This window comes from Brachycentrus maculatus, unplaced genomic scaffold, assembly GCF_059751285.1.
Source record: "Brachycentrus maculatus isolate JH-2025_06_01 unplaced genomic scaffold, ASM5975128v1 h1tg000229l, whole genome shotgun sequence".
Classification (NCBI taxonomy): domain Eukaryota; kingdom Metazoa; phylum Arthropoda; class Insecta; order Trichoptera; family Brachycentridae; genus Brachycentrus; species Brachycentrus maculatus.
Genome location: NW_028280980.1, coordinates 350,094 through 373,246, shown reverse-complemented (window position 1 = coordinate 373,246; position 23,153 = coordinate 350,094). Strand labels below are relative to the sequence as shown.

The following is a 23,153-nucleotide window of genomic DNA, read 5'->3' as shown; positions in this document are numbered from 1 at the left end:
AACGATTTTATTTTATTATACATGTTTTTTGGATGAAATATTACTTTACAGAGTACGATAATTAGATTAGGAAAGATGAGTGACCATCTCGACAGTCGGCAACATAAAAAAGTTTAAACATATTTGAAAAAAGGATATTATTATCTCTTTTCGAAGCTAAATTACGGTAAAAACTTGACATATCTGGGTCACTCTAATGCACGGCATTCTTACTGATCACTTATATCGTGGATACGGTGTGTGGTAATCCGTGTTATAACGTTATGGAATATGATGATTAATGATAAGTAGTGATGTACCAAGAACTAGAAGCAAATTGATTTGAAGGATTACATTCTAATAATTGGCAGATAGAGGTTATGAAGTTTATTTTGCAGGCGCGTATTCGAATCCTACGAAATTATCAAATTGAAAAAAAATCTTATATTTGTGCTGTATTTTTAAATATCCATTTTTCTGCTAATATCCCATTGAAGTTCAACCATTTAAAAATAAACACTTGTACTACCTTGTAAAATACTAAATATCCTGTCGAAAAATTTACATTCCTTTCAGATCATAGTCTATCATTTCGTTGTCCTCAGGAGAGAACACGTTTCATTCCTCTCCATAGCACATGATTCTCCAGTAATTATTTTTCTGACTAAATGAATAGAATGTGGAATGAATTACCTCTTCATGTGAAAAATGCACAATATCTTGTGACTTACAAAAAATATCTGAAACATTAATATCGATCGGGGCTTTTTTCGACAAAAAAGGTCCCTAAAATCACTTCGTGTTAAGGTTTTTACTAAAAAAAAAAATATTCAAATATCATTTCAATAAACATTACAATACCATATTTTATAATAAAATAAATACATATTAAGATTACGTAAGCATAAACATTGTTTCGGATAATTTATTTTGAAAATTTAAAAAAAAATCCGTGATAAAGATGCCGGAACGCCGTTCCACCGCGTTACACGGATAAAAAATCCCTGCTATCAATTATTGGAACTTGAACTGTGTATCATATCATTTTTCCTTGGTTTCTTCTACCCTCCTCTTTAAAATCTTGCCCGATCAAAAATATTCTCATCATTTAAATGATGAGAATCGTTTAAATGTTTAAACATCATTTAAATGTTTAAACGTTTAAACGTTATCGGTGTTTTATTAAAATTAAACACTTAAATATACCACTATAATGAGTTTTTTTTTTATTTACGACTAGTTTCGAAAACGACAGATGTTTTCATATTCTGGTACAAATTAAAATTAGTTTTAATTTGTACCAAAAGATGAAAACATCTGTCGTTTTCGAAACTAGTCGTAAATAAAAATAAAACTCATTGAAGTGGTATATTCAAGTGTTTAATTTTAATAAAATAATCATGTCATTCCACAAAGTTGATGCCGAATCAATAAATAATATGTTATCGTGGTTATTACATTTTTTACGGGATTTCAGATTTGTAATGAAAACAATTTTGTGTTATTATTTCATACAATAACCTGTATGAACGTATAAAAGCGAATCATGGAGTTGGCAAAAGAAGGATGAAAGCAGTGTGAATGCAGCCGAAAGGCGATCCCTCAGACGAATTTTCGGCAAAACGATGTATGATAGATGTGCCAATGGTGAAATAAGGGAAGAATGCACGGCTGAGATAAATATTATCTCACTAAATTAAGAAAGGTGTGTTGAGATGGTTTGGAGATGTGGAACGTATGAGTGAGGAATGGACGGTTAAAAAAATTATAAGAGAAAAAGTAGTTGGAAAAAGAAGCAGAGGAAAACTGAAAAAAACTTGGCAGAATCAGGTATGTTAAGTACTTGAGAGCGGCCGGGTCAGGAGTCGAAATAATCGGGGGGTATGTTTGAGGAGATGCATGAATGTGGAAGAGGCGAAAAATGTTTGCAAAGACAGAGTGGTATGGCATTCTTTTCTCTCTGCTTACCCCTGCGGGGAAGCGGCGTGATGGTTGTTTGGTTAGTTTAGGAATAAACAGTATTATTTTCTTTAACATAAAATAATCAACGCATACACAAGCTTGCATGTGTCGAGAATACAACTTTCCAATCAACCCACATTATTGCGTGTTTGTTAGATATTGCTTTGAACTATATCAAGAGATGATTAATTTCAAACATCTGACCCTATTTTGGGTTATTTATTGAGACTAAAAAACGTTAAGAGGTAAGTTACAATATTCGAAAATATGTACATAAAAAAAGAATAATGTTTGCATTGATTATAAACCCATCATGACAATATTTTTAGAGCGTGTTTTCAAAATCTTTAATTTCTTACTCTGTCTTTACAAACAATTTTCGCTTCTTCCACATTCATGTAAATCCTCATACATACCCGATGATTATTCCTACTCCTGATCTGACCATTCCTAACTATTTCAAATACTATATCGTGCTTAGTTTTTCTCGGTCATCCTCTGCTCCGATGTCCAACTATTAATATTTACCTGAAAAATTGTTTTATTGTTTTCTCATTCATCCATTCATCATTCATCCCACATGTCCAAACCATCTCAACACACCTTTCTTAATTGTATCGGTAATGTTTATCTGCCTTATTGTCCGCCTCCGTAGTGTAATGGTCAGCACGCTCGGCTACCGTTCTGGAGGTCCCGGGTTCGATTCCCAAGGGGGGTAAAATAAATATAAGTGATTTGTTCACTGTAATATTTATTCAATATTACCATGGACTGGTACCTGAAGCGGAGGGCTGATCACCTTTCCTTCATGTGTAAACGATTAAGATAACACTGCGTTAATATGACACAGTGCCCTATGCACCATTGGGGTGCGGATAAGGGTTTACATGTTTATCTCAGTCTTGCATTCTTTCCCTGTTATACCACTTAAACATCTGTCATACATTATAAAATGAAGTTATAATATTATTAAAGTGTAATATTACATAATTAACATAAATACGATATAAAGCAACCTAAGAAAGTGCTAAATTGCATAAAAATATACATCTTTAACCTTAGATAACTAAACTGTATTTGAAGATACAATGCCATTTGTGGATCGCACAATATTGACATAAATAGTAGCTGTGCGGAATAGTGATTTATTGAAATGTCTCTTATTATTTTTTAACATCTCATCAAAAATGAAGAAGAATATGGAAGTCTGGGCATTTACGGGGCTGACGACCGTCATAGGCTGGTTTAAGTGATCACTTTACACACGTGTAACATTCACCAATTCTACCCATTATTGACAACCACACTACTCAAATTCTTGGAAGTTCTATATATGTGAACCAATTTAGAAACCTTGTTCTTGAATCACTAGAACTTCACTTGAGACATCTATTGGTGAGATGTAAAGAAGCTTTTTATTAAGCAGAAACTCTTATATATGTCTCTTACATTCATTCTTAATAAACCTTACTTAAGTGCCATGTAACCGGTTCCTATTTTTAATAAATACTTTTGATAAGTTTCACGTTTTTATTGCGTAGTCGTCAGATGAATGTTTAGTTATTAAGGGTTAATAAGCATTTTTAGAAAGTTAAAAATAAATAATTACAGAAAAGCCTTAATATATTCCGATAAGCATCTGCACCTTTCATTAAGCATTAGTTTTTTTTTTAAAAACAAAGATAGTTATAAAACTGCTCACGAGGAAAAATTTGTTTAAGGATTTTTATGAAGTCAAGGGATCTTGCATCCCTTATGTCACTGCGACCATAATACGTCTATTGTGACCTCCCTTTGTGTCATAATTCACTCTTAAGACCTACATGAGTCATGTGGCTCACGATCTATCTAGGAGGCAGGAACTTCACCTTCTCGTAGTCTAGAAGTGGTCAATAGTAATGTTTAAGAATTTAATTCTGCTGAAGGTTTTATTGAACAGTGAATGAAAGAACGGGTCGAAAATAATATCAGTCAATAATAGGGCATTGATGACAATACTAATAATAATTATTGATTATTCATAAATAATCCTTGAGAACCACTGCTTGAAGTTGAAACTCAGGTCTTCAATAAAATATTTCCTAGATGTGAGCAAAGTCTCTCCCGTATGCAAAAACTCAAAACCCGACATTACGAAATATACAATATAATATTCTCCTATTATGTAAACACACAGCTGGCAAAAAATAATAGAATAACATTACACATATGGTATGTGTGTATTATAAAGGTATTGCTAATCGAATCTATACATAATACATACAAACTTGTTTGAATTCAGTACTAAATATAATTTTTGAATGCGTAAACATTGCCAAAACACGTGGCTTATGAAAGCCATATCATAGAAAGCGATGATTTTATTATGCAATATAAATAAAATAAAAATCTCCTATGGTGAATTGATATTTCCTCACACAATTCATATATATATATATATATATATATATATATATATATATATATATATATATATATATATATATATATAGGAGTTGGAATACTAGGAAGCGTGTATGTATGATTAGATGCAGGAATATGGAAGTGGCGAAGATCGTTTCCAAAAAACAGATTGTTGCGGCGTTCTATTCTGCCTACCTCTGCGGGGAAGTAGCCTGATAGTTAGTAAGTCGAACGTAGTTAGCAACACAAATTTTCGATTGCATTGATCTTCAATATTTTCTGTACTTCACAATCATATATACGAGTATATTAGAAATGAGTGAAGTCTATTTTCTTTCTTTTCCATTTAACCAAACTAGGTCACAGCAATGCTGGCCGGGTACAGCTAGCATTCATGTAAAACACTTTCCCCACTTTACAATTCCTTGCATTTTAATCTCAAATATGGAGCTCGTGTATTTATAAATATTATTACATAAATAATTTCTAGATATTTGAATATTATATCATGGCTTTTACATAATACTTTTAATCGGATCAAAAATAAAAACCGGTTTTATTTGGTTTATGTATTTTTGCATATATTAAAGCTTAACAAGAGAACGGTATAGGAGAAAATGTTATAATCGTTTATTTATCATATATGTTCATACCATTTGAGGCATACGACATTCCAGCTTATGCCGTATTTCCGTGATTTTATTTTTACTTCCTCTTCTTGGTATATTTATTTGAAGTACAATCCAAAGCATTAATAAAATGATAAATTGAAATAAAATATAGGTATTGATGACAGGCTTTATCCAGATTATAACCCTGTTGCGTTAGCAATCATATTGACTCATGCACATTTAACCTTTTGACTTTAAATAGCAATCATTATCAAAAAAATTATAAGATTAATTTTTCTACGGCCTTATCACAAGTTTTAGATTCATCTCTCACTCTGCAATAATTTCATTGATATTTCTTAACAAAAACGGTCTGTTTTTATCAAAAAATATAATTTTATGAAATTTTGTACTACATGTACATACAACTAACACATAAGTAAAATATAATATAAGGATTGATACTCAGCACTATCAAGTTCAGCCTAAAAAACCGAGCCATGGATAAGAGCCAAGAAATCTGGTCCAACAGCTCAGGGATGAAACATGCGAAGAAACTGATTATGGGGTACTCGCGGAAATTCACTACAGAAGCTCTAAAGCTTAACAAGAAACAAATAAGGATCCAAACCAGGACCTTGACAGAACATTACAGACTGAGGAAACTCATGTTAAAATTGGACTTCATGACTCCCCAGTTTGCAGATTTTGTATGGAGGATAACGAAACACCAATCCATATTCTCTATATATGTAACTGTGACACACTTGCTCGCAAACGAAGTCGCTCGAAAAATAAAATAAAAAACACAATATAAATTACTTTAATTGTTATATTGAAGCTAAAATAACATTTTATTAGTACGTATTTTAAAAACGATGTGTTTAATGAATGATGATCAAATGCGATAATATTTTGAGGAATTGCATCACCATCCCAAGAGGCTAATCCCTCTTAAAAACAGGCCACAAGCCCTACACCAAGAAGAAGAAAAAAAAGACATTATCTCTTTTGATTAAACTCTAAGAATATCTTTATAAAATAATTAAATGTTAATTTTTGTTTGGCTGTTATAAAATTAATATAATTAAATCAAATACTTTCAAGCATAAATATTTTAAGACTTTAAATAACTTGAAAAAACGTGTGGGAACGAAAAAGATGATGAAGATATATCATAAATTTATGGTAATTTAATAATTTAAATATTAAATTCAATTAATTATCTAATTATTTTATACCCACGCACATACAAGGCAAACGACTCACCGTTCGTGCTATCAAACGAACATTTAAAAAGATACTGAATGCGTGTCAAATGCACTTTTATGCAATTCGTAATACAAATTGGTAATAGAATGCACTCACGGCGCATGCTGAATGCTTGTTGCTATGTGAATGCACCTGATATGGGGTCAAATTCTGATATCAATTACAAAGATTTTGTAAAAATGTTTTGAATTTTATAATTTTTAAGATTCATAATTAACATCAACGTTAAGCGTTTGATAAATAGTTAATTTAGTTTCTCCCTATGAAAGGTTTTTGGTTCTATCATAGAAATTAATGCAAATATAATATGGACAAAATATTTAAATTATGTAAAATTATTGTATTTATAAAATTACCGTTAATATTTAAAAAGTATGATTATTTTCCCCATGGCTGTTGTTATAGTTGATCGAAACGTGAGACGACCATCGTCTGAAATGCACGACATTTTTAGGTACTCCGAAGCCATATACATATTAAACCAAGTACATATTATTTATACATAAGTAGACAGAAGTCATTTGCGATATGTAAAATAACCTGTGCAGCTCTTGAAGTAGTGGAGTATGTGACTGAATTTAGAAACAGAAATCAAAGATTAAAAATCAAAACATAAATGAGTCTTACACCCTAGACCATAGGTTCTCCAACCCATTTGACCCATGGCCTTTCAGACACAAAATTACACAAAGACTCCCCCCCCTGGAAATTTATCTTTTGAAAATTAAATTAAACAAAAAAATATAGTCAACTTATTTTTTTATAATTTTAAGTATATAGTGTTGTAAATAAGATACGCGGAGGTTTAAATTATTGAGTAATGAATACGTAATTTATTAAATAATCCTAATGAGAAAGACGAACCTGATGTATGAACCTGATGTGAATTCGTGATTTGAAACATCCACAAAATCACAGATGATATTTATTTTTAAGCTGATTTAACTAATTAGATACGTTTGTACGTATAATAACATATTGTTAAAATTCTATTAGATTATAAATTTTAGCCCTCTCTGTTTGCTTTCCAGGTCTTTCCTACTCCCTCAGAGTCAGGGCCCCCTGAGAGTTAGTGGGCTCATTTTAGGAACCTGAGTTCTAGAGTTTTAAAGTAAAAAAAAAAGTCTTGCCTTACAAAAGCACGTGGAAATACGGATCGTATTGAGCAAGCTGGGTTATAATATTGTGATAAATATATGTATATGTTCTTATTCATATATTACTTCAATCAATATGATTAGGTATATGTGAGAGTCTCTTTCACCATTGGCATACTTAGAGTATCGATGAAAATTCAGACATCCCATCTTCGGGTCACAATAAAATACTGTTAATTTATATGACGTAATCGCAAATCTAAGTGCGCCATAATTGGCGCAATTCCTTTTAAGAGGGATGCATTTAAATACGCTCTTTCCTGTGTATTAAAAAACACGATTTGTGAAATTAAGTAGAATTTTTTTACATTATATCGTAAGGTGTATTTATTGTAAATTTTAAGGGTGATTGTTTTTGTCACTTTTTTTTACTGATTTGCAAGTTATTTGATAAAATAGACTAATTCTTTTTTTTTCACTCGCGTAGATTCTTCAAGATATAGAATGCCTCTACGAGTATCTACGCCACTGCGACTATGTTGTTGTTATCAATGTGTCACCAACGTACCCATATTTCTTACAGTTAGCATTTTTGGTGACCATGCTGGAGGTTCCGGGTTAGATTCTTAGGGGGGTCAAAATAAATAAAAGTATTTTTTCACGGTTATATTTATTTGAATGGAATTCGAAGGAAGGCAGTACCCTATACACCATTTAATAAGAAAAAAGGTTAGGAAGAAGAATAAATTTAAAAAAATATTCTGTGACTTCCAACGACTCTCTTCTTAAAATTTTATTGTAAACAATTTGTCTATTTTTAACTTTGAGGTGATATTTGTGACGCGAACTTTTAAATTTCACAAAAGTTTGACCAAAAAATTATATAAAAAAGCGTGTTTGGTGCTGAAAGTATATATTTTTTAAAGAAATTCTTAAAGAATTATTGCTATTCATTAAAGGAGGAACCCATTCATCGAATATCAATAAATTATATTGCATCAGTGTTGCAAATCTTTGACAATGTGAATTAATATTTTATGCGCTTTTTGGATTTCATTAAAAATATTAATAAAAGAAATTATGTAATTCCATTGGCGAAAGAGATTTATTATTTAAGCAGTTATAAAAAATCCACATTGAAAATATTTTTTTTTTTATTGGCTTTCATTGTAATTGCCGTCATCTTACCATGTTCGGATATAACTTTTAAAAGCCATATTTCGCATATAATTTCTCAATATCTAACCATATGATTTGTTATATGGAGAATACAATGTAACTTTATAGGCACTAGCAATAATTATGGGGTTCTAAATTTTAATGTATGATGTTTAAAAAAAACTCAAAAAATTAATTTATTTAACTTCTTCTGCATTATGTTTGTATATTTGTGGATTAATTGCTTAAGAAGTAATATTTTTAACTAACCAAAAACAGACTAGTAATACTGGTTAAAGTTTTGTCACAGGTGGAACCCTTTATAATTGTTTGAAATTAGAGGGCAGATAGTGCTTGTACATAAGTTTTTAATAAATTGAAAAAAAAAACATAAATTGAACTTGATTGCAGTATGAATGAACAAATAATCACATTTTAAAATAATGAAATCGAAAATTTATGAAAACAAAGAAGGCATAAGAAGTAAGATCAAGTATAAGAGGAGAGAGATGGAGAAAACCAAAAAAAAAATGTGTTGGGTTGTGGTCCCGTGGTTAGTGTCGCGGACTCTTAAGTCAGAGTTTCTCGGTTCGAACCCATTATACCACAATTTGATACCAATTTCTAATAATGAGCTGCTGATGCTCACAGAAATAATATGAAATTGAAATATTTGTGTAAATAAAAAAACACAAATATTTCATTTAAAAAAAAATAATGCTTTAAATGGTTTTGGATATTAGTTGATCAAGGTGATCAGTCTCCAGATTTTTGGACCTAGAAGAATAATTCATTTTATGAGATACATATGACGTAAATGAAAGAGATAAGGGTAAAAGACATTACTCGTATGGGAGAAAAGAAGAAATGTTGTCAAAAAAGGTAGTAAAATAAGAATTAGTGAGGACACTCGGAGTTGCACACCGTAATCGTTTAAGCTTGTGGAAGCCACTCACTATTTTGAACGAGGGAAACTAATACTTTTGGGATACATTTTTTCCATTTTTGTATTAAATTTTGATTTTTTATTCAATATTGTACGGGTGTTTGTATAGAGAATATTAAAAAAAAAACACGTTTATTAACTTAACAGTATTTATATATTTTTTTTACAAATTAATATCTTATACGAGAATTTTTAATAAGTTTATTTTTTGTAAATAGAGAACTTAAATATAAATATTATATGTTAGTTATTAAACTTATTTACATAAAATAATGTTGAAATAAAAAATTTACTGCAAGATTTACGTAAATATTATGTTTAAAATACTCGAAAAAGTGGAGATTCAGAAAAGCGATTAGCAATACTCAATATAGCCGTACACAAAGCAAATAGGGTATCGAGTTCTCGCTGTAAGAGTTTACGCCCAGTGTCTGCCATTCGAGTCCTTACAATCCTGATAAACCGGTAATCTGAAAAATAGCCCTGAAAGCTTTTCTGTTGGTTGAAATAGGATAAATCGTGCTCCTAGGAGTATCAGGATCGCAGCAAAGTCGAGGAGGTATACGAGCATTGTAGCGGTTAGCGATTCTGTATGAGGAAAAGCCTTGTCGAAAGCTTGAGATACCTCAATCAGGAAATATGCAAAAAAGTATAAACGTTTATTCAAAGTGGGAAATTCTTGTTTTTGAAAAGCCAGACCTTTTTACAGGGCGTCTCCAGTTTACTGGATTTTATTCCGCTAATTTACCGATCGATCTTCAACCCGAGTACAAGATTCAAGGCTACGAGCCGCCTGGGCGACCCACATACGGCGCCGGGTAGAAATATCAGTGTACTTCGCTAGCCCCAGCCATTCACCGTCCCGCCTTACTTTGGTCAGGTACATGCTTCATTATTCGCATCATTTTCGCTTCAACCACCTCCTCGCTTTTATGCGCTCCGGATGCCTCCTTCTTCTCGCGCCAACCTAGGCTGCTCATTCGTTCACCGACCACCGGAACGGACACATCTTTAGTGTTAATTATTGTTTGACAGTCACGTACGTTACGATTTGTTTGCATTTGGTAACAATATACGGAAAACTACCATGAATTAAGAAATAATATAGATGTAATTACCACGTGCACACTTTTGCTTTAGAATCATGATGATTTTTTAAACATAAATGTGTTTTTAAAATGTGGTGTACATTTGAAGTGATATTTCTCATTTAAGTTGATTTGCGAGTTCTTTATATCGCGGTATAAATCGGCCATTCAAGACATTCTTATGTAACAAATTAACATACTAGTTTGATATGAAAGTGAAATTCACTAATTGTTTGATTTTATTTCAGAATAAATTAAAGCGGGTCCTAAAATGAGGTGGTTCCATGTATCGTTAGCGCTGTTAGCGCTCCTCGCTATCAGTACGTCTGCCCTTCCCCGTGCCAGGAGGCAAGCTGAACTTCAAGAAAACGAAAACCTCTCACCTCTCTCCGTAAGTTACAAATCACACTTTTACTTTCAACAATAAGACAACTAGCATTCCATACAACTGTGTTTTTTAGCTGAATCTGTTTCCAATTGAATGATAGGTACCCATACTGTATCAAACGATGTCTCTTCTTAATCGACACTCTGATGGCCAACCTTTTCTTTTAATACATCTATAAATATTCTACAAATACAAGATTGCGCAAGTTTAACGGACTTAAGCATATGTCTTACGTTTCATCACATCGAGTGTGTTACAAAATTTTAATGTAAATTGTGGTTAAAAAATGCGGATTTCGAAAATTTTATTGCCCCATTATCATTAACCAGGCATTTTTATTTACTTTGTTTTAATTATCAGAATAGTTTTGATGGATGAGAAATTTATCCCTTCTTTTTTATAATGCTAAAGCAAAGAAGAAGGGATAGTATATTATAAATGAGTGGTTTTCGAAGAGAGTGGGGGTGTAAATTACGATTAAAAGATATTCACAAAAAATAATTGAATTAAATTTAGCTAAATAACAATTCATATTTAATTACGAATAAAAAATAATCGTTCTAAATAAATAATAATTTTTGATAAAACCCTAATAAAAATCAAATGTAAGTAGATCAAATTCTAAAATAATATTAAAAATTGAATGAACGTAAGGGTCTCAGTTTTGAATTAATAACCTTTAGCAGTATCGCTAAAAAATGAATGTAACATATGCAGGAGTATATACATGTACTTCCAGAGCCAATATTAAAATTTGAAAGAATAATATAATTACTATCGTTTTGATAACATCATTTTTCTGGGACATTATGTCATGTGTTGTTAACGTTTGTTTTTTACATTTCGACTACTATTACAGAGGTAGGTACTATCAGAAAGCTATAGTATTAAAAAACTCTATCATTGGTCATGTATACCCAAATAAAGTATTCACATATTGTTTTGTCGTCTTTAAAATAAGATCTTTTCTCTAAAAAGAAAAAAAATTACATACGTTTATTTAAACCCATCTGAAGATTCGTGTTATAACTATAAATGAATATAAATATTATTTATTTGCAATATAATTTAAATTTGAAGCACTAACTAACTTTGTGATTTCCCATTTTATAGTTAAAATGTAACTTTGTTTTAAAATCACTATTTATAGTGATTTTAAAACAAAGTTACATTTTAATTATATTTACTAAGAATTTGAAATGGTTTATTCTTTAGGAAAATCAAAGGAGATAAACGTAAACAGACTTTTATTTCTTGGTACTTAAAAAAAATTGTTATGTTTTTCCAAAAAATTTCTTCAAAATATTTTTAACTTTCGTCGATTCGGTATTTTGTAAACGTGTTAAGTAATGCAATTGAAATTTAAAGATTTTTTTATTTCGCAATGTTGTCAAACGCAGTTTCTTCACTAAACGTATATGAACAATGATCGAGTTAGTAATATTTATATATCAATTGCAAGCGACCTGACAGAAATATTGAAATATAATGCAATTAAATTCATAATTATTACCGCAAAACTTTTGATAATATATATCAACCTGATAAAAAAAAATCAAACGTATTTTCTGTAATTTTTTTATTTATCAACCTTTTATTACCTTAAATCGATAAAAATATATAAAGATGACATAACATATCGGTATTATAAGATAAACGTACACTTTGGTAAAATGAGAATAAAAACATTAAATAAATTGAAAAGAGAGAAGTATTTGTGATTTAACATTTACAAAAATACTTTATTTCATACTATTTCTGTGAGCCTAAGTAGCTCATTATTGAAAATAGGTTTCAAATTGTGGTAGAGTGGGTTCAAACTGAGCAACTCTGACTCAAGAGTCTGCGACACTAACCACAGGACCACAAACCGACACATATGCCGTATACAATAAATTAAGAATATAATTTATTGTATCAGTTATATATGTATTTTAGGTAGCTTAACAAAATATACAAAAAAAATCTACCTGTAATATACAAAATGATATATTTAAATATCTTGCTAGTAAAATTATTTTATATACTTAAATACATTTTGCTTTAACGACACTGACTTAACATAATTTGGTGCTTTAAAAATTGGGTTTGTTTCATCCCGCTCGTCGATGTCATTTGTACACAAAATTTATGATGCACGTATCGTACAAGTACAAATGAATTATTCAAGAAGTCGGTAACCGATTTAAATACGAAACCATATACAAGAGGTTTCCAACCTTTTTGTGCTTCATATGTATGTTGCATTATCAGTTGCTAACTTTTTGCGGAGATGATGTCTTTCACGTTGTTCTCTGTAGTTGCTTTTTCAAAATTCTCCTTCAAATCTTGCCATTATGAGAAAAAAAATGTTGTGACGACAACGACTAACGACCAAAGATAAAATGGTGGCTAGGAAATTTTGATTTGATCTCTTTAAAGAACATTCAACTCTTAATCTCCCCCTAATACACTCGTATACATGTACTTCAATTGCTTACCTCGGGAATCGCAGTCTTATATCTGCGTAAATATTTGTATACATGTGAAGCATGGAGTGGGCGAAAAAAGTATGAAAGTAGACTGAATACAATCTCTCAGACGAATTTATTGGAAAAAGATATATAATAGATGTAAGAATGATGATATAAGGAAAGAATTCAAGGCTGAGAAAAATATTATTTATGAAATTAAGAAGTGTGTTGAGATGGTTTGGGCATGTTAATCGAACGAGTAAAAATAACAGTAAAATTTTTAGAGACGAATGTGGTTGGCAAAACAGAAGAAGACCGAGGAAAACTTGGCATGATTAAGTATTTCAAATACTTGAAAGTGATCAGGTCAGGAGTATAAATAAATGATCAACGTGTATGTATACAGAGAACAGAGATGCATATATGTGGAAAAGTGAAGATTAAAGTAAAGACAGATTGGTGTTACGTTCTATTCTCTCTGCCCAACCCTGCGGGGAAGCTATGTGACGTTCAGTATGTTAGTTAGTTTGTTTTTATATTTTATAGGGATAGTTCAAGATTGACAACCATTGATCAAAAAAATGTGATAAGAACACTGTGGTCAATGAATTTTAAATTTTCGGTTGTGTGTATATTTAAACGTTGGTCACGGATTTTGGTATGTTTATGCCTCAACAGTGATGGCCTTCAGTGAAACCATCTACTGATGCTTCTCGGAATTTGCATACTTGTGTTGATTTTCAATAGAACCACCTCACTGTAAATTATTCACATTATTTGATTACAACGTTACCGAATCTAAAAATGTCATTTTTAAGAAAAAAATTATTTTACTATCTGAAGTATGTTTCACATAAATAAAATATCCCGCCAAATTATAAGCTACATAAAAATTCAACATCATTTTTTTGTAAGCTCAAATATTTGAAATACTTGATCATGTCAAGTTCTCTTTGGACTTCCTCTGCTTATATTATAAGCTACATTTACCTCGCAAATGTGTTTTACTGTTCTTTTTTTTACTCATTCAATTCAGATGCCCAAACCGTCTCAATACATTTGCATTAATTTTATCAATAATATTTATCTCAGCTTTGCATTCTTTCTTAATATTCCAACATAAATTACACAACGTTTTGCCACATATTTGTCTGAGAGAACACATTTTGATTGAATTTAGTCTACTTTCATCCTGTTTTAGCTAACTTGATGCCCCAAATTTATTCCTTGAAATCTATTTTAACACGTGTTTCGATCATATACGGTGTATAAAAAGTATCCGAAAATCACCAAAATATCTGTCAACATAGATTTTATCAAATAGTGGTGTTTACTAAGTATAACTAAATTAAAAATAATGTTGTCAGGCGTCTTCCTTCATGTTAAATAATACGGTTAGGATATTACATACGTCTTAATAAAATGGTGTTGGCTAAAAAAAAACTTTCATGAATCAATCATAGATGCTACCGGAAACTCAAACATGAAACGACATGAGATTTATGAAACATATATGAGTTAAAAAATTGAGTACCTAGTGTGGTTGTCAATTATGGGTAGAATGGTGAATGTTATACGTATTTGAAGTGATCACTGACCTCTGAAAATGATAAAATAAATAATTTATCAGTTTATGAAAATCATAAAAATACTAAACCTAATTTTTCTCGAATTATAAGCGTAAAAAATTAGAAATAATAGATTCATTTTTATTCTTAGTTCACTTTTTTATACTTTACAAAATTATGCATTTCAAAATTGACTGCACCACGATTGGCCTTTAAAATAACGCAAATGATCCCAGACGGTATTGACATTTAATCAAACAAATTTATAAAACATCCAATGCATAGTTTTCATAATAAAACGCGTGACATAAATATAAATGTAGTATTAAGTCTTGATTCGAATTCTGAATTACTGTAGACGTCATTATCTTAATACGTGTACTAAATATCAACTAAACAAGGTAATATAAACTACTGACATAAAGTCACATAAATGTCAAAGCCGTTAAGTACTCGTACTAGAAAAAAAAACTTTCGACTTTTATTTAAAACGACCAATTTAAACTGTCAATAGTTTAAATAACAAATCGATCGTTATATTATGTATTGAATAATCAATAAATCTTATTTAAGGTTGTTTTTCAGTAATGTTAACTTTGTCCGCCTCCGTAGTGTAATGATCAGCACGCTCGGCTACCCTACTAGAGGTCCTGGGTTCGATTCCCAGGGGAGTCAAATAAATATAAGTGATTTTTTCACTCTATATTTATTCAATATTACCTTGGACTGGTACTGGAAGCGGTGGACTGATCACCTTTCCTTCATGTGTTAATGATCAAGATAACACTGCGTTTATATGACGCTGTTTCCTATGCACCATTGGGGTGCGGATAAGGATTTTAATGAATGAATGTTAACTTTGAAATACTCGTAAGTATTATATTATCTATCTATGATTGACAACCATAAAACTCAAATTCTTGGAAGTTCTATTTATAAAATCCAATTTTGAAACATTGTACAAGAATCACTAGAATTTTCAATAGTGACATCTATTGGTGAGACAAAAAAGCTTTTTTTATTGAGCAGAAATTCTTGTAATACACTCAAAATGTTGCTAAAATAAGTTCACGAATATTTTTATTATAAAATCGAGTTAAACAAACAATATGCAACTTCAAATCAGGTATTTTGTGCAAGGCAAATAACAGTATTATGCAAAGTATGTATGTCATTTGAAGATCTGTTACACCACGTCTTTCGAGTTGTCAAGTGACCTTGCCGATTGCATCAGAGCCAACCGAAGTTGGACACTTTGATTTAACTAACAATAATTTTTCTAAAGGTTAATGATAAGCTAAAATTTAATTACTACACATTCAACAATAATGACTTAACCATGCGAACCGTCTTTGGTTTGTAATTGTTGATAATTGTTGAATAAAACTTGCACAATGCGCATTTCGGCTGACTTTGAACAATTTTATGCGATGCATCGTTATGCATTTTGCAGTTTTAAATGATCGTTATTGAAATTAATTATTATTATATAATAATAATGCAATATTGATAACTCATAATATAATATAATAGTTATTGTGCGATTTTAAGCAAATATTAGGGAGGAAAAATGTTCATAGAAATTATATTAAAAAACAACTAACTAACCAACGCGCAACGCTGATTCATCACGAGGGTAGGCAGAGAGAATTATACGCCACATCACCTATGTCTATTTTTTTTTATTTCATTACATACCCAAATTTTGAGTGTGTCTTAATCTTTATCCATAATGAAGGATTCGCTCTACGCAGGAGTTATTTAAATCAAAATTTATGTTTTTACATCCCAAGATAGATGAAATAGTTTTTTTGTGATGAAAAAATAGAAATCTTAGAAAAAAAGAGATAATCTTATACGCTGTGTAATATTGACTATTCCATGAATGATTGACAAGGATATTAATAATATTTTGAAATATTCTATACATGCTTTAAGTGATACAATTCACATTTCTCAACAATAGATGTCACCTATAAAGTATTAACATTTATATTGAATTCTTTTAATTACTTAATAAAAATGTATCTTCAATATATTTTACTCAAATAAAAATACTAATTTTATATGAAAAATAAATGTATGCTTTACATTATATGTCTTTCTGATTTTAAAATTGCGGTAATGATCTTTAAAATGATAATGCTAAACGCATTTAAGACATGATTTTTGAATTTTTTACATTTACTACATTTTTTATTGTATTTGTAAATAGAAATAAGAATTAATATTGGCAGCATATTCTTTCATCGGGAAACTGCCAAAAAAAAAAAGCTTTGTATAAAAATGCATTTTGAGTGTGTCCATATACTTGTTCACAAAATCTGGATTATCTCCAATTACGGGAGTTATTTTCATATTATTTTTTGACATCTCATCAAAGATGAAGAAGAAAATGGAAGTCTGGGCATTTACGGGGCTTAACTTATATAGAACTTCCAAGAATTTGAGTAGTGTGGTTGTCAATAATGGGTAGAATTGGTGAATGTTACACGTGTGTAAAGTGATCACTTAAACCAGCCTATGACGGTCGTCAGCCCCGTAAACGTCCAGACTTCCATATTCTTCTTCATCTTTGATGAGAAGTCAAAAAAAATTATATGTTTCATTTAATCATGTTTTCAATACAAGTATTTTTATATTATTTACATATTTTTTAATGCAAGAAGGTATCCGATTAAAATACTACGTTCTTACGTTACGGTGACATAACTGTATGTAGCGCGTATTGGCAGTTACACAGTGTTGTCCTCTGACACATACAATAATGTTAAACCATTCTGAATATGGAAAATCTTGTTTCATCTAGTGAAAGTTGACTCAACGTGTGAGCAGTTAGCATTGGGCAAATCAATCCCCATTAATTGACATAAATATATCTTGAACATATTGTAATAAAGACACCGTAATCAAAAGCTTCTTGACTATCAAAACGTACCAAACCACAATGTTGACTTTTTATGGGAATTTTTAAAACATTTTGAGTGTGTCCAAATACTTGTTCACAAAATCTGGATTATCTCCAATTATAGGAGTTATTTTCATATTATTTTTTGACATCTCATCAAAGATGAAGAAGAATATGGAAGTCTGGGCATTTACGCGGCTGACGACCGTCATAGGCTGGTTTAAGTGATCACTTTACACACGTGTAACATTCACCAATTCTACCCATTATTGACAACCACACTACTCAAATTCTAGTGATGTCTCTAGTGAAGTTCTAGTGATTCAAGAATAAGGTTTCTAAATTGGTTCATATATATAGAACTTCCAAGAATTTGAGTAGTGTGGTTATCAATAATGGGTAGAATTGGTGAATGTTACACGTGTGTAAAGGGATCACTTAAACCAGCCTATGACGGTCGTCAGCCCCGTAAATGCCCAGACTTCCATATTCTTCTTCATCTTTGATGAGATGTCAAAAAATAATATGGGAATTTTTAATCGTTTTTTTTTAATTTTTCGTTTATTAACGACCGTAGCCAAATTGTATGAAATATATAACATTTTGCATGTTTTATGATAAAATAATATGTTTTCTCTTTTAAAGTATAGTATTGGTTCCAAAAGTATCTAAACAAGGATGAACATTAAAAAAAAACAACGAATTATGCATTAGCCTGAAATATTGTGATTACTACTGCTTTACAGTTAGTAAGTGATATTCTGTCCACCTCCGTAGCGTAATGGTCAGCACGCTCGGCTACCGTTCTGGAGGTCCCGGGTTCGATTCCCAAGGGGGGTAAAATAATTATAAGTGATTTTTTCACTGTAATATTTATACAATATTACCCTGGACTGGTACCTAAAGCGGAGGGCTGATCACCTTTCCTTCATGTGTAAACGATCAAGATAACACTGCGTTTATATGACGCAGTGCCCTATGCACCATTGGGTGCGGATAAGGGTTTAAAAAATAAAAAAAGTGATTTCAGATATCGATATAAATCATTGCCAAGGTTTTGCATTCAGTGTATAGGAGTATTGAATCAAGACATTGTCCGGCTGTTATTACAAAAAATATATAAAACGGTTTCTCGTGTTTCTGGTTGGGGCGTAAATATTTATCAATTTATTTTTAAACTTAAGTTAAAACTACGGAAAAATTATGCATATTTTAAATAAAAAAAACATTAACTATTCGAGAAAAGTTTTTTTTTTAATTAATGCTGTAGGGATTTAATAACCAAGATTAATGGAAAGTAATATTATGGCAACAAAATAAGGTTAAGTAACAAGGTGAAAAAGTCGAGGTCAATAGATAATTCCTTTCATATATACGTAGCAGATCACTCTCTCTTAATTTAATATGAATAACATGAAAATGTTTTATATTTATCGTACCACAAAATTTATACACAAATAAAAATTTAATATATAAAAAATATTAGTTGCCCGAGAAAATTTTCCCAAAGGGTTTTAAGCAAATTCAATTTGTATATTTAAAAAAAAATTAAAGTGAAGGCATAAAGTGAAATAAGAAACGAATGAGGTTAATCTCTAGAAACAAACAATAGAAAATAATATCGCTCACTCCTTTTAAGAACGTCATAAATAAAAAAATCGTCAATTTTCAGTTGTGCGTGTTTTCGGAATGCCCAGAAAATGCACTATATCCCAGCAAAAGAGGCATATTTTTTACTTAATATTTACCCGCTACAGGGCAGAAAGTGTTGTTTTTACATTTTGAATAAAAGGTATTGTTTAATTATTTTTTTAAATATACAAAATATTTTTCAAATGGAGAAAAAACATTCAGGTTTTACCTAAAAAGATCTGTTGCAAAGTAAAAAGTTCAATAAGTGGCTTGATATTTATTTTTAATACACTGTATTATATTTTTAAACTTTAAAAACGTTCTCCTGAAAAATCAAGTTTTTTGATTTATGACGTTCTTGAAAGGAGTGAGCGATATATACAATACGATATATTCAAACTCTTACATAATGAAGATTTGTCACATACTTAATTTATTTGTCTTGTGATATTTTTAAATAAGACACCATATAGCATGATTAAGATTACCAAATACTTACGAGTGGCCAGGAGTCGGCAGGAATAATCGGCGGGTATGTATGAGAAGATGCATGAATGTAGAAGATACGAAAAATATTCGCAAAGATAGAGACGTGTGGCATTCTATTCTCTCTACCTAACCTTGCGGGGAAGCGCCGTAATGGTTTATAAGTTTTGTTTGTTTGAATTTGTTTAGCACAATAAATAAAAACGCTTAAAATATTCTTTATTACAACAATGTACGCTCTAATTGTGAGGTAATTATTTACATAAAATTTATAAGAATTAACCGTATTATATCTACATTTACATATATTACGCATTGTTATCAATCGTATTAGGTAAGTATTACTGTAGGTAATTAAAATAAATGAAAACGCAATAAATATTACATCAGATTATATGTGCTCGATTCTGCGTATGAATTGTACAAACACCTATTTCGAACTAATAAGATGTGATAAAGAAATTGATAAAATCAAAGAATGCAAGTTAAAGGAGTCTTAATGATCTCATCTACAATACATACATCGGAGACTGTATCCATCTTGCTGTGATTCTGTAGTCTCATTTGTCCAGTTTCGTTTGCACTAGGTACCACTAATGTGCAAAGAGAAATAGCCGCAATTTAAAAACAGTAGTATTGAGATAAACGAATTTGAAAATGATGCTTTTTTCCAAAACATCTACCAAATACAGTTTTGCGGCTATTTGGATAATGAATTTCTCAGTAAAGTAAAGAGATAGAGCAAAATGTATGATTTTATATGATAGAGGCCAGTAATAATGCTTTGAGCCGTGTTATGCCAAACAGCCGCAACTTGAGTTACGGCTAGTTGCCTTATACATTAGACCCAAGGTTCCATGATCGTCTATGGACAATTATTCTATTTGTTAGGAGTAGGTGAAGACATCTTCGTATGTATAATAAATTTGAACATCTTATCGCTTTTTTGGCTAAATAATACTTGCTTATATAGTGTTTTAAATCACTGATGAAATATGTTGACTGTTTTGTTTTAATCAGCCTTCGGCATATTTTGGTAACATTTCAAATTTTGATATTTTAAGTAAAATCTCTCATTATCAAATGCTTGTAGGTTGTCAAATTAATTCACTCGTATCATTTGATTTCAATATTTTTATAGTGATGGTTAGCCTATAAAATGGAGATTGTAAGAGTGTATTTGAGATAAAAGTCGCTTAACAGTTTCCTAATAACAAGGTGAACAAGATTTGTAAGTAGGTTAAGATAATAATGTGACATGTAAGCTTAGAACACTGATCTGAAAATAATGCTCAAATTGTATTTAATGTTTTACGTAATTGACATACTGGATACTACAAAAAATATTTGAATGAATAACCTCTAAAACGACCTTAATTTTTAATTTAAGTTTAACTTAGTAAATACCACTATTTCTTAAAATTTATTATGACACGTGTTTCGATGCATTTTGCATCATTTCAAACACTCTATGTGAAGCTAATTCTAAATTTTAGAGTTGGGTCCTTGGGACGTTGAAGGTTGAAGACGTGTGACAATAGATTTTAAGAAAAAGTGGTATTTACTAAGGAAAACTTTAATTAAATATAGATAAATTTTACTACAAAGTGACTGCCAAATCAATTAATAAGACTTTATTTATATTACATAAAAAATATTCTAAATATATAACTTCAATCACTGTTTTTTAAAACCTTGTTTCTAAGTCAAATAATAATTAGGAGAGAAAAGAGAACTATTTCTAGTTTATTGGTTTTTGACAGTTGGATTACCTTCTATGGACATATACTCGTATAGGTCTAGCCCATTTTTTTATTTATTGATTTGGTATTAACTTTGTTCAATAACATGATGATTCAAGTACAAAAATAAGATACTTGTATCATACCCTTTTTGAGTAAATTTATGTAAAAACTACTAGTTTCCAGAACTACAGATGTTCTCGCCAACAGCTAAAAATACAAACAACATTCAATAGTTTTTACTTCTGCCTGTCGATGAGAACATCTCTATGTAATTGTCGAAAATAGTCATGTTTATTTTAATAAACTCAGAAGTGGTATTTTTAAGAATTTTATTTTTATACCAAAACTTACATATTCATGTTACAAAATAATATTTTTAATGTAATGATTAACAGTTAAAAATGCAAACACGTTATGTCACTGAACATCGTTCTATCATCTTTTGTTGCCATTTTTTGCATAGGTATCGCGTTTGTTTGACAATTTCAGCGAGAAAAAAAATTGTTTTCATCTTATGTTTGTCAAAAATCTAAAAAAATTATATGTATTGGGGCGTCATGCTGACATTTCTCAAACGAACGAAAATAAAGAGAAAGTTTAAAAAAATGTATGAGTTAACCGTACCCGAATTTCCATTTGTGGTTGGAAATTTTGAAGTTTTACAAAATCTGTGTGCCCTGAATTTTATTTCAAGTATATGGGCTTCAGAGGGATGGTAATTTACAAGATGAATGATAGTTTTAACTAGATGAAAGTAGGATACGGAGGTGAGGATTGGTATAAACTATTATTTATAAAAAAATCGTTCCAAGGTCAAATATTAACGGAATTTCTGAATACAGGTTATAAAGTAAGAATCTAAATAAATTTTAAAAATCAAATTCTTTAATCATTTTATTTATAGTCATGTGATATTACGACAGTGAAGTAAACATTTATCAAGACGTCTATCGGTATTGTTCGTGGGTTCAAAAACGAAGTGCTGCACGTCCAGTTAGTAGGTCAATCTAAATAATTGGAAATATTTGCAAGTGATGGTGATCAACGCGATATTTAAGATGAGAATTTATTGATTAAAGTGTTTTAAGAACTGATTGCAAACTTGCATTGAGTATTTCACAATATTTTCGTTGATTTCATCTCCCGTAATGCAGTAGATATCACGTTAAATGTTAACGGTCGTGCATATATGGATAATATAATGGAGAAGTAAAAAAAATTATGCCAATATTTTACTTCGCAATTTTTAAATAGGTACTTATGTACTTGCATCGAGTATATTATGATTTTACGATATCATTGAGACGATCTCTTATTTTGTGTAGTATTTATTATAGATTTTACATTCGGTAGTGTAAAGGCAAAGGGGTATATCTGTCAAATTTTTCATTTTCTAAGTTCCACAAAATGTCTAAAAAGTGTATTCCATAATCTGGCAAAAGGATATAGCTGAAGTT

General features: G+C 30.5%; 1 protein-coding gene across 7 annotated transcripts in view; it reads left to right on the top strand.

Moving 5' to 3' along the window:
• LOC148306712 (uncharacterized) overlaps positions 1–23,153 on the top strand; it is a 58,590-nt gene that overhangs the window by 14,498 nt on the left and 20,939 nt on the right. For 3 of the 7 annotated variants that reach the window (XM_088264535.1, XM_088264531.1, XM_088264530.1), the window contains one exon: positions 10,765–10,907. In XM_088264535.1, coding sequence (XP_088120661.1) covers positions 10,788–10,907 — 120 coding nt within the window. In that variant the 5' untranslated portion in view covers positions 10,765–10,787. Of the gene's footprint in view, positions 1–10,190; positions 10,309–10,422; positions 10,468–10,764; positions 10,908–23,153 lie in introns of those variants that run through there. The other 4 variants (XM_088264536.1, XM_088264533.1, XM_088264534.1 and 1 more) reach the window with 2 other exon arrangements.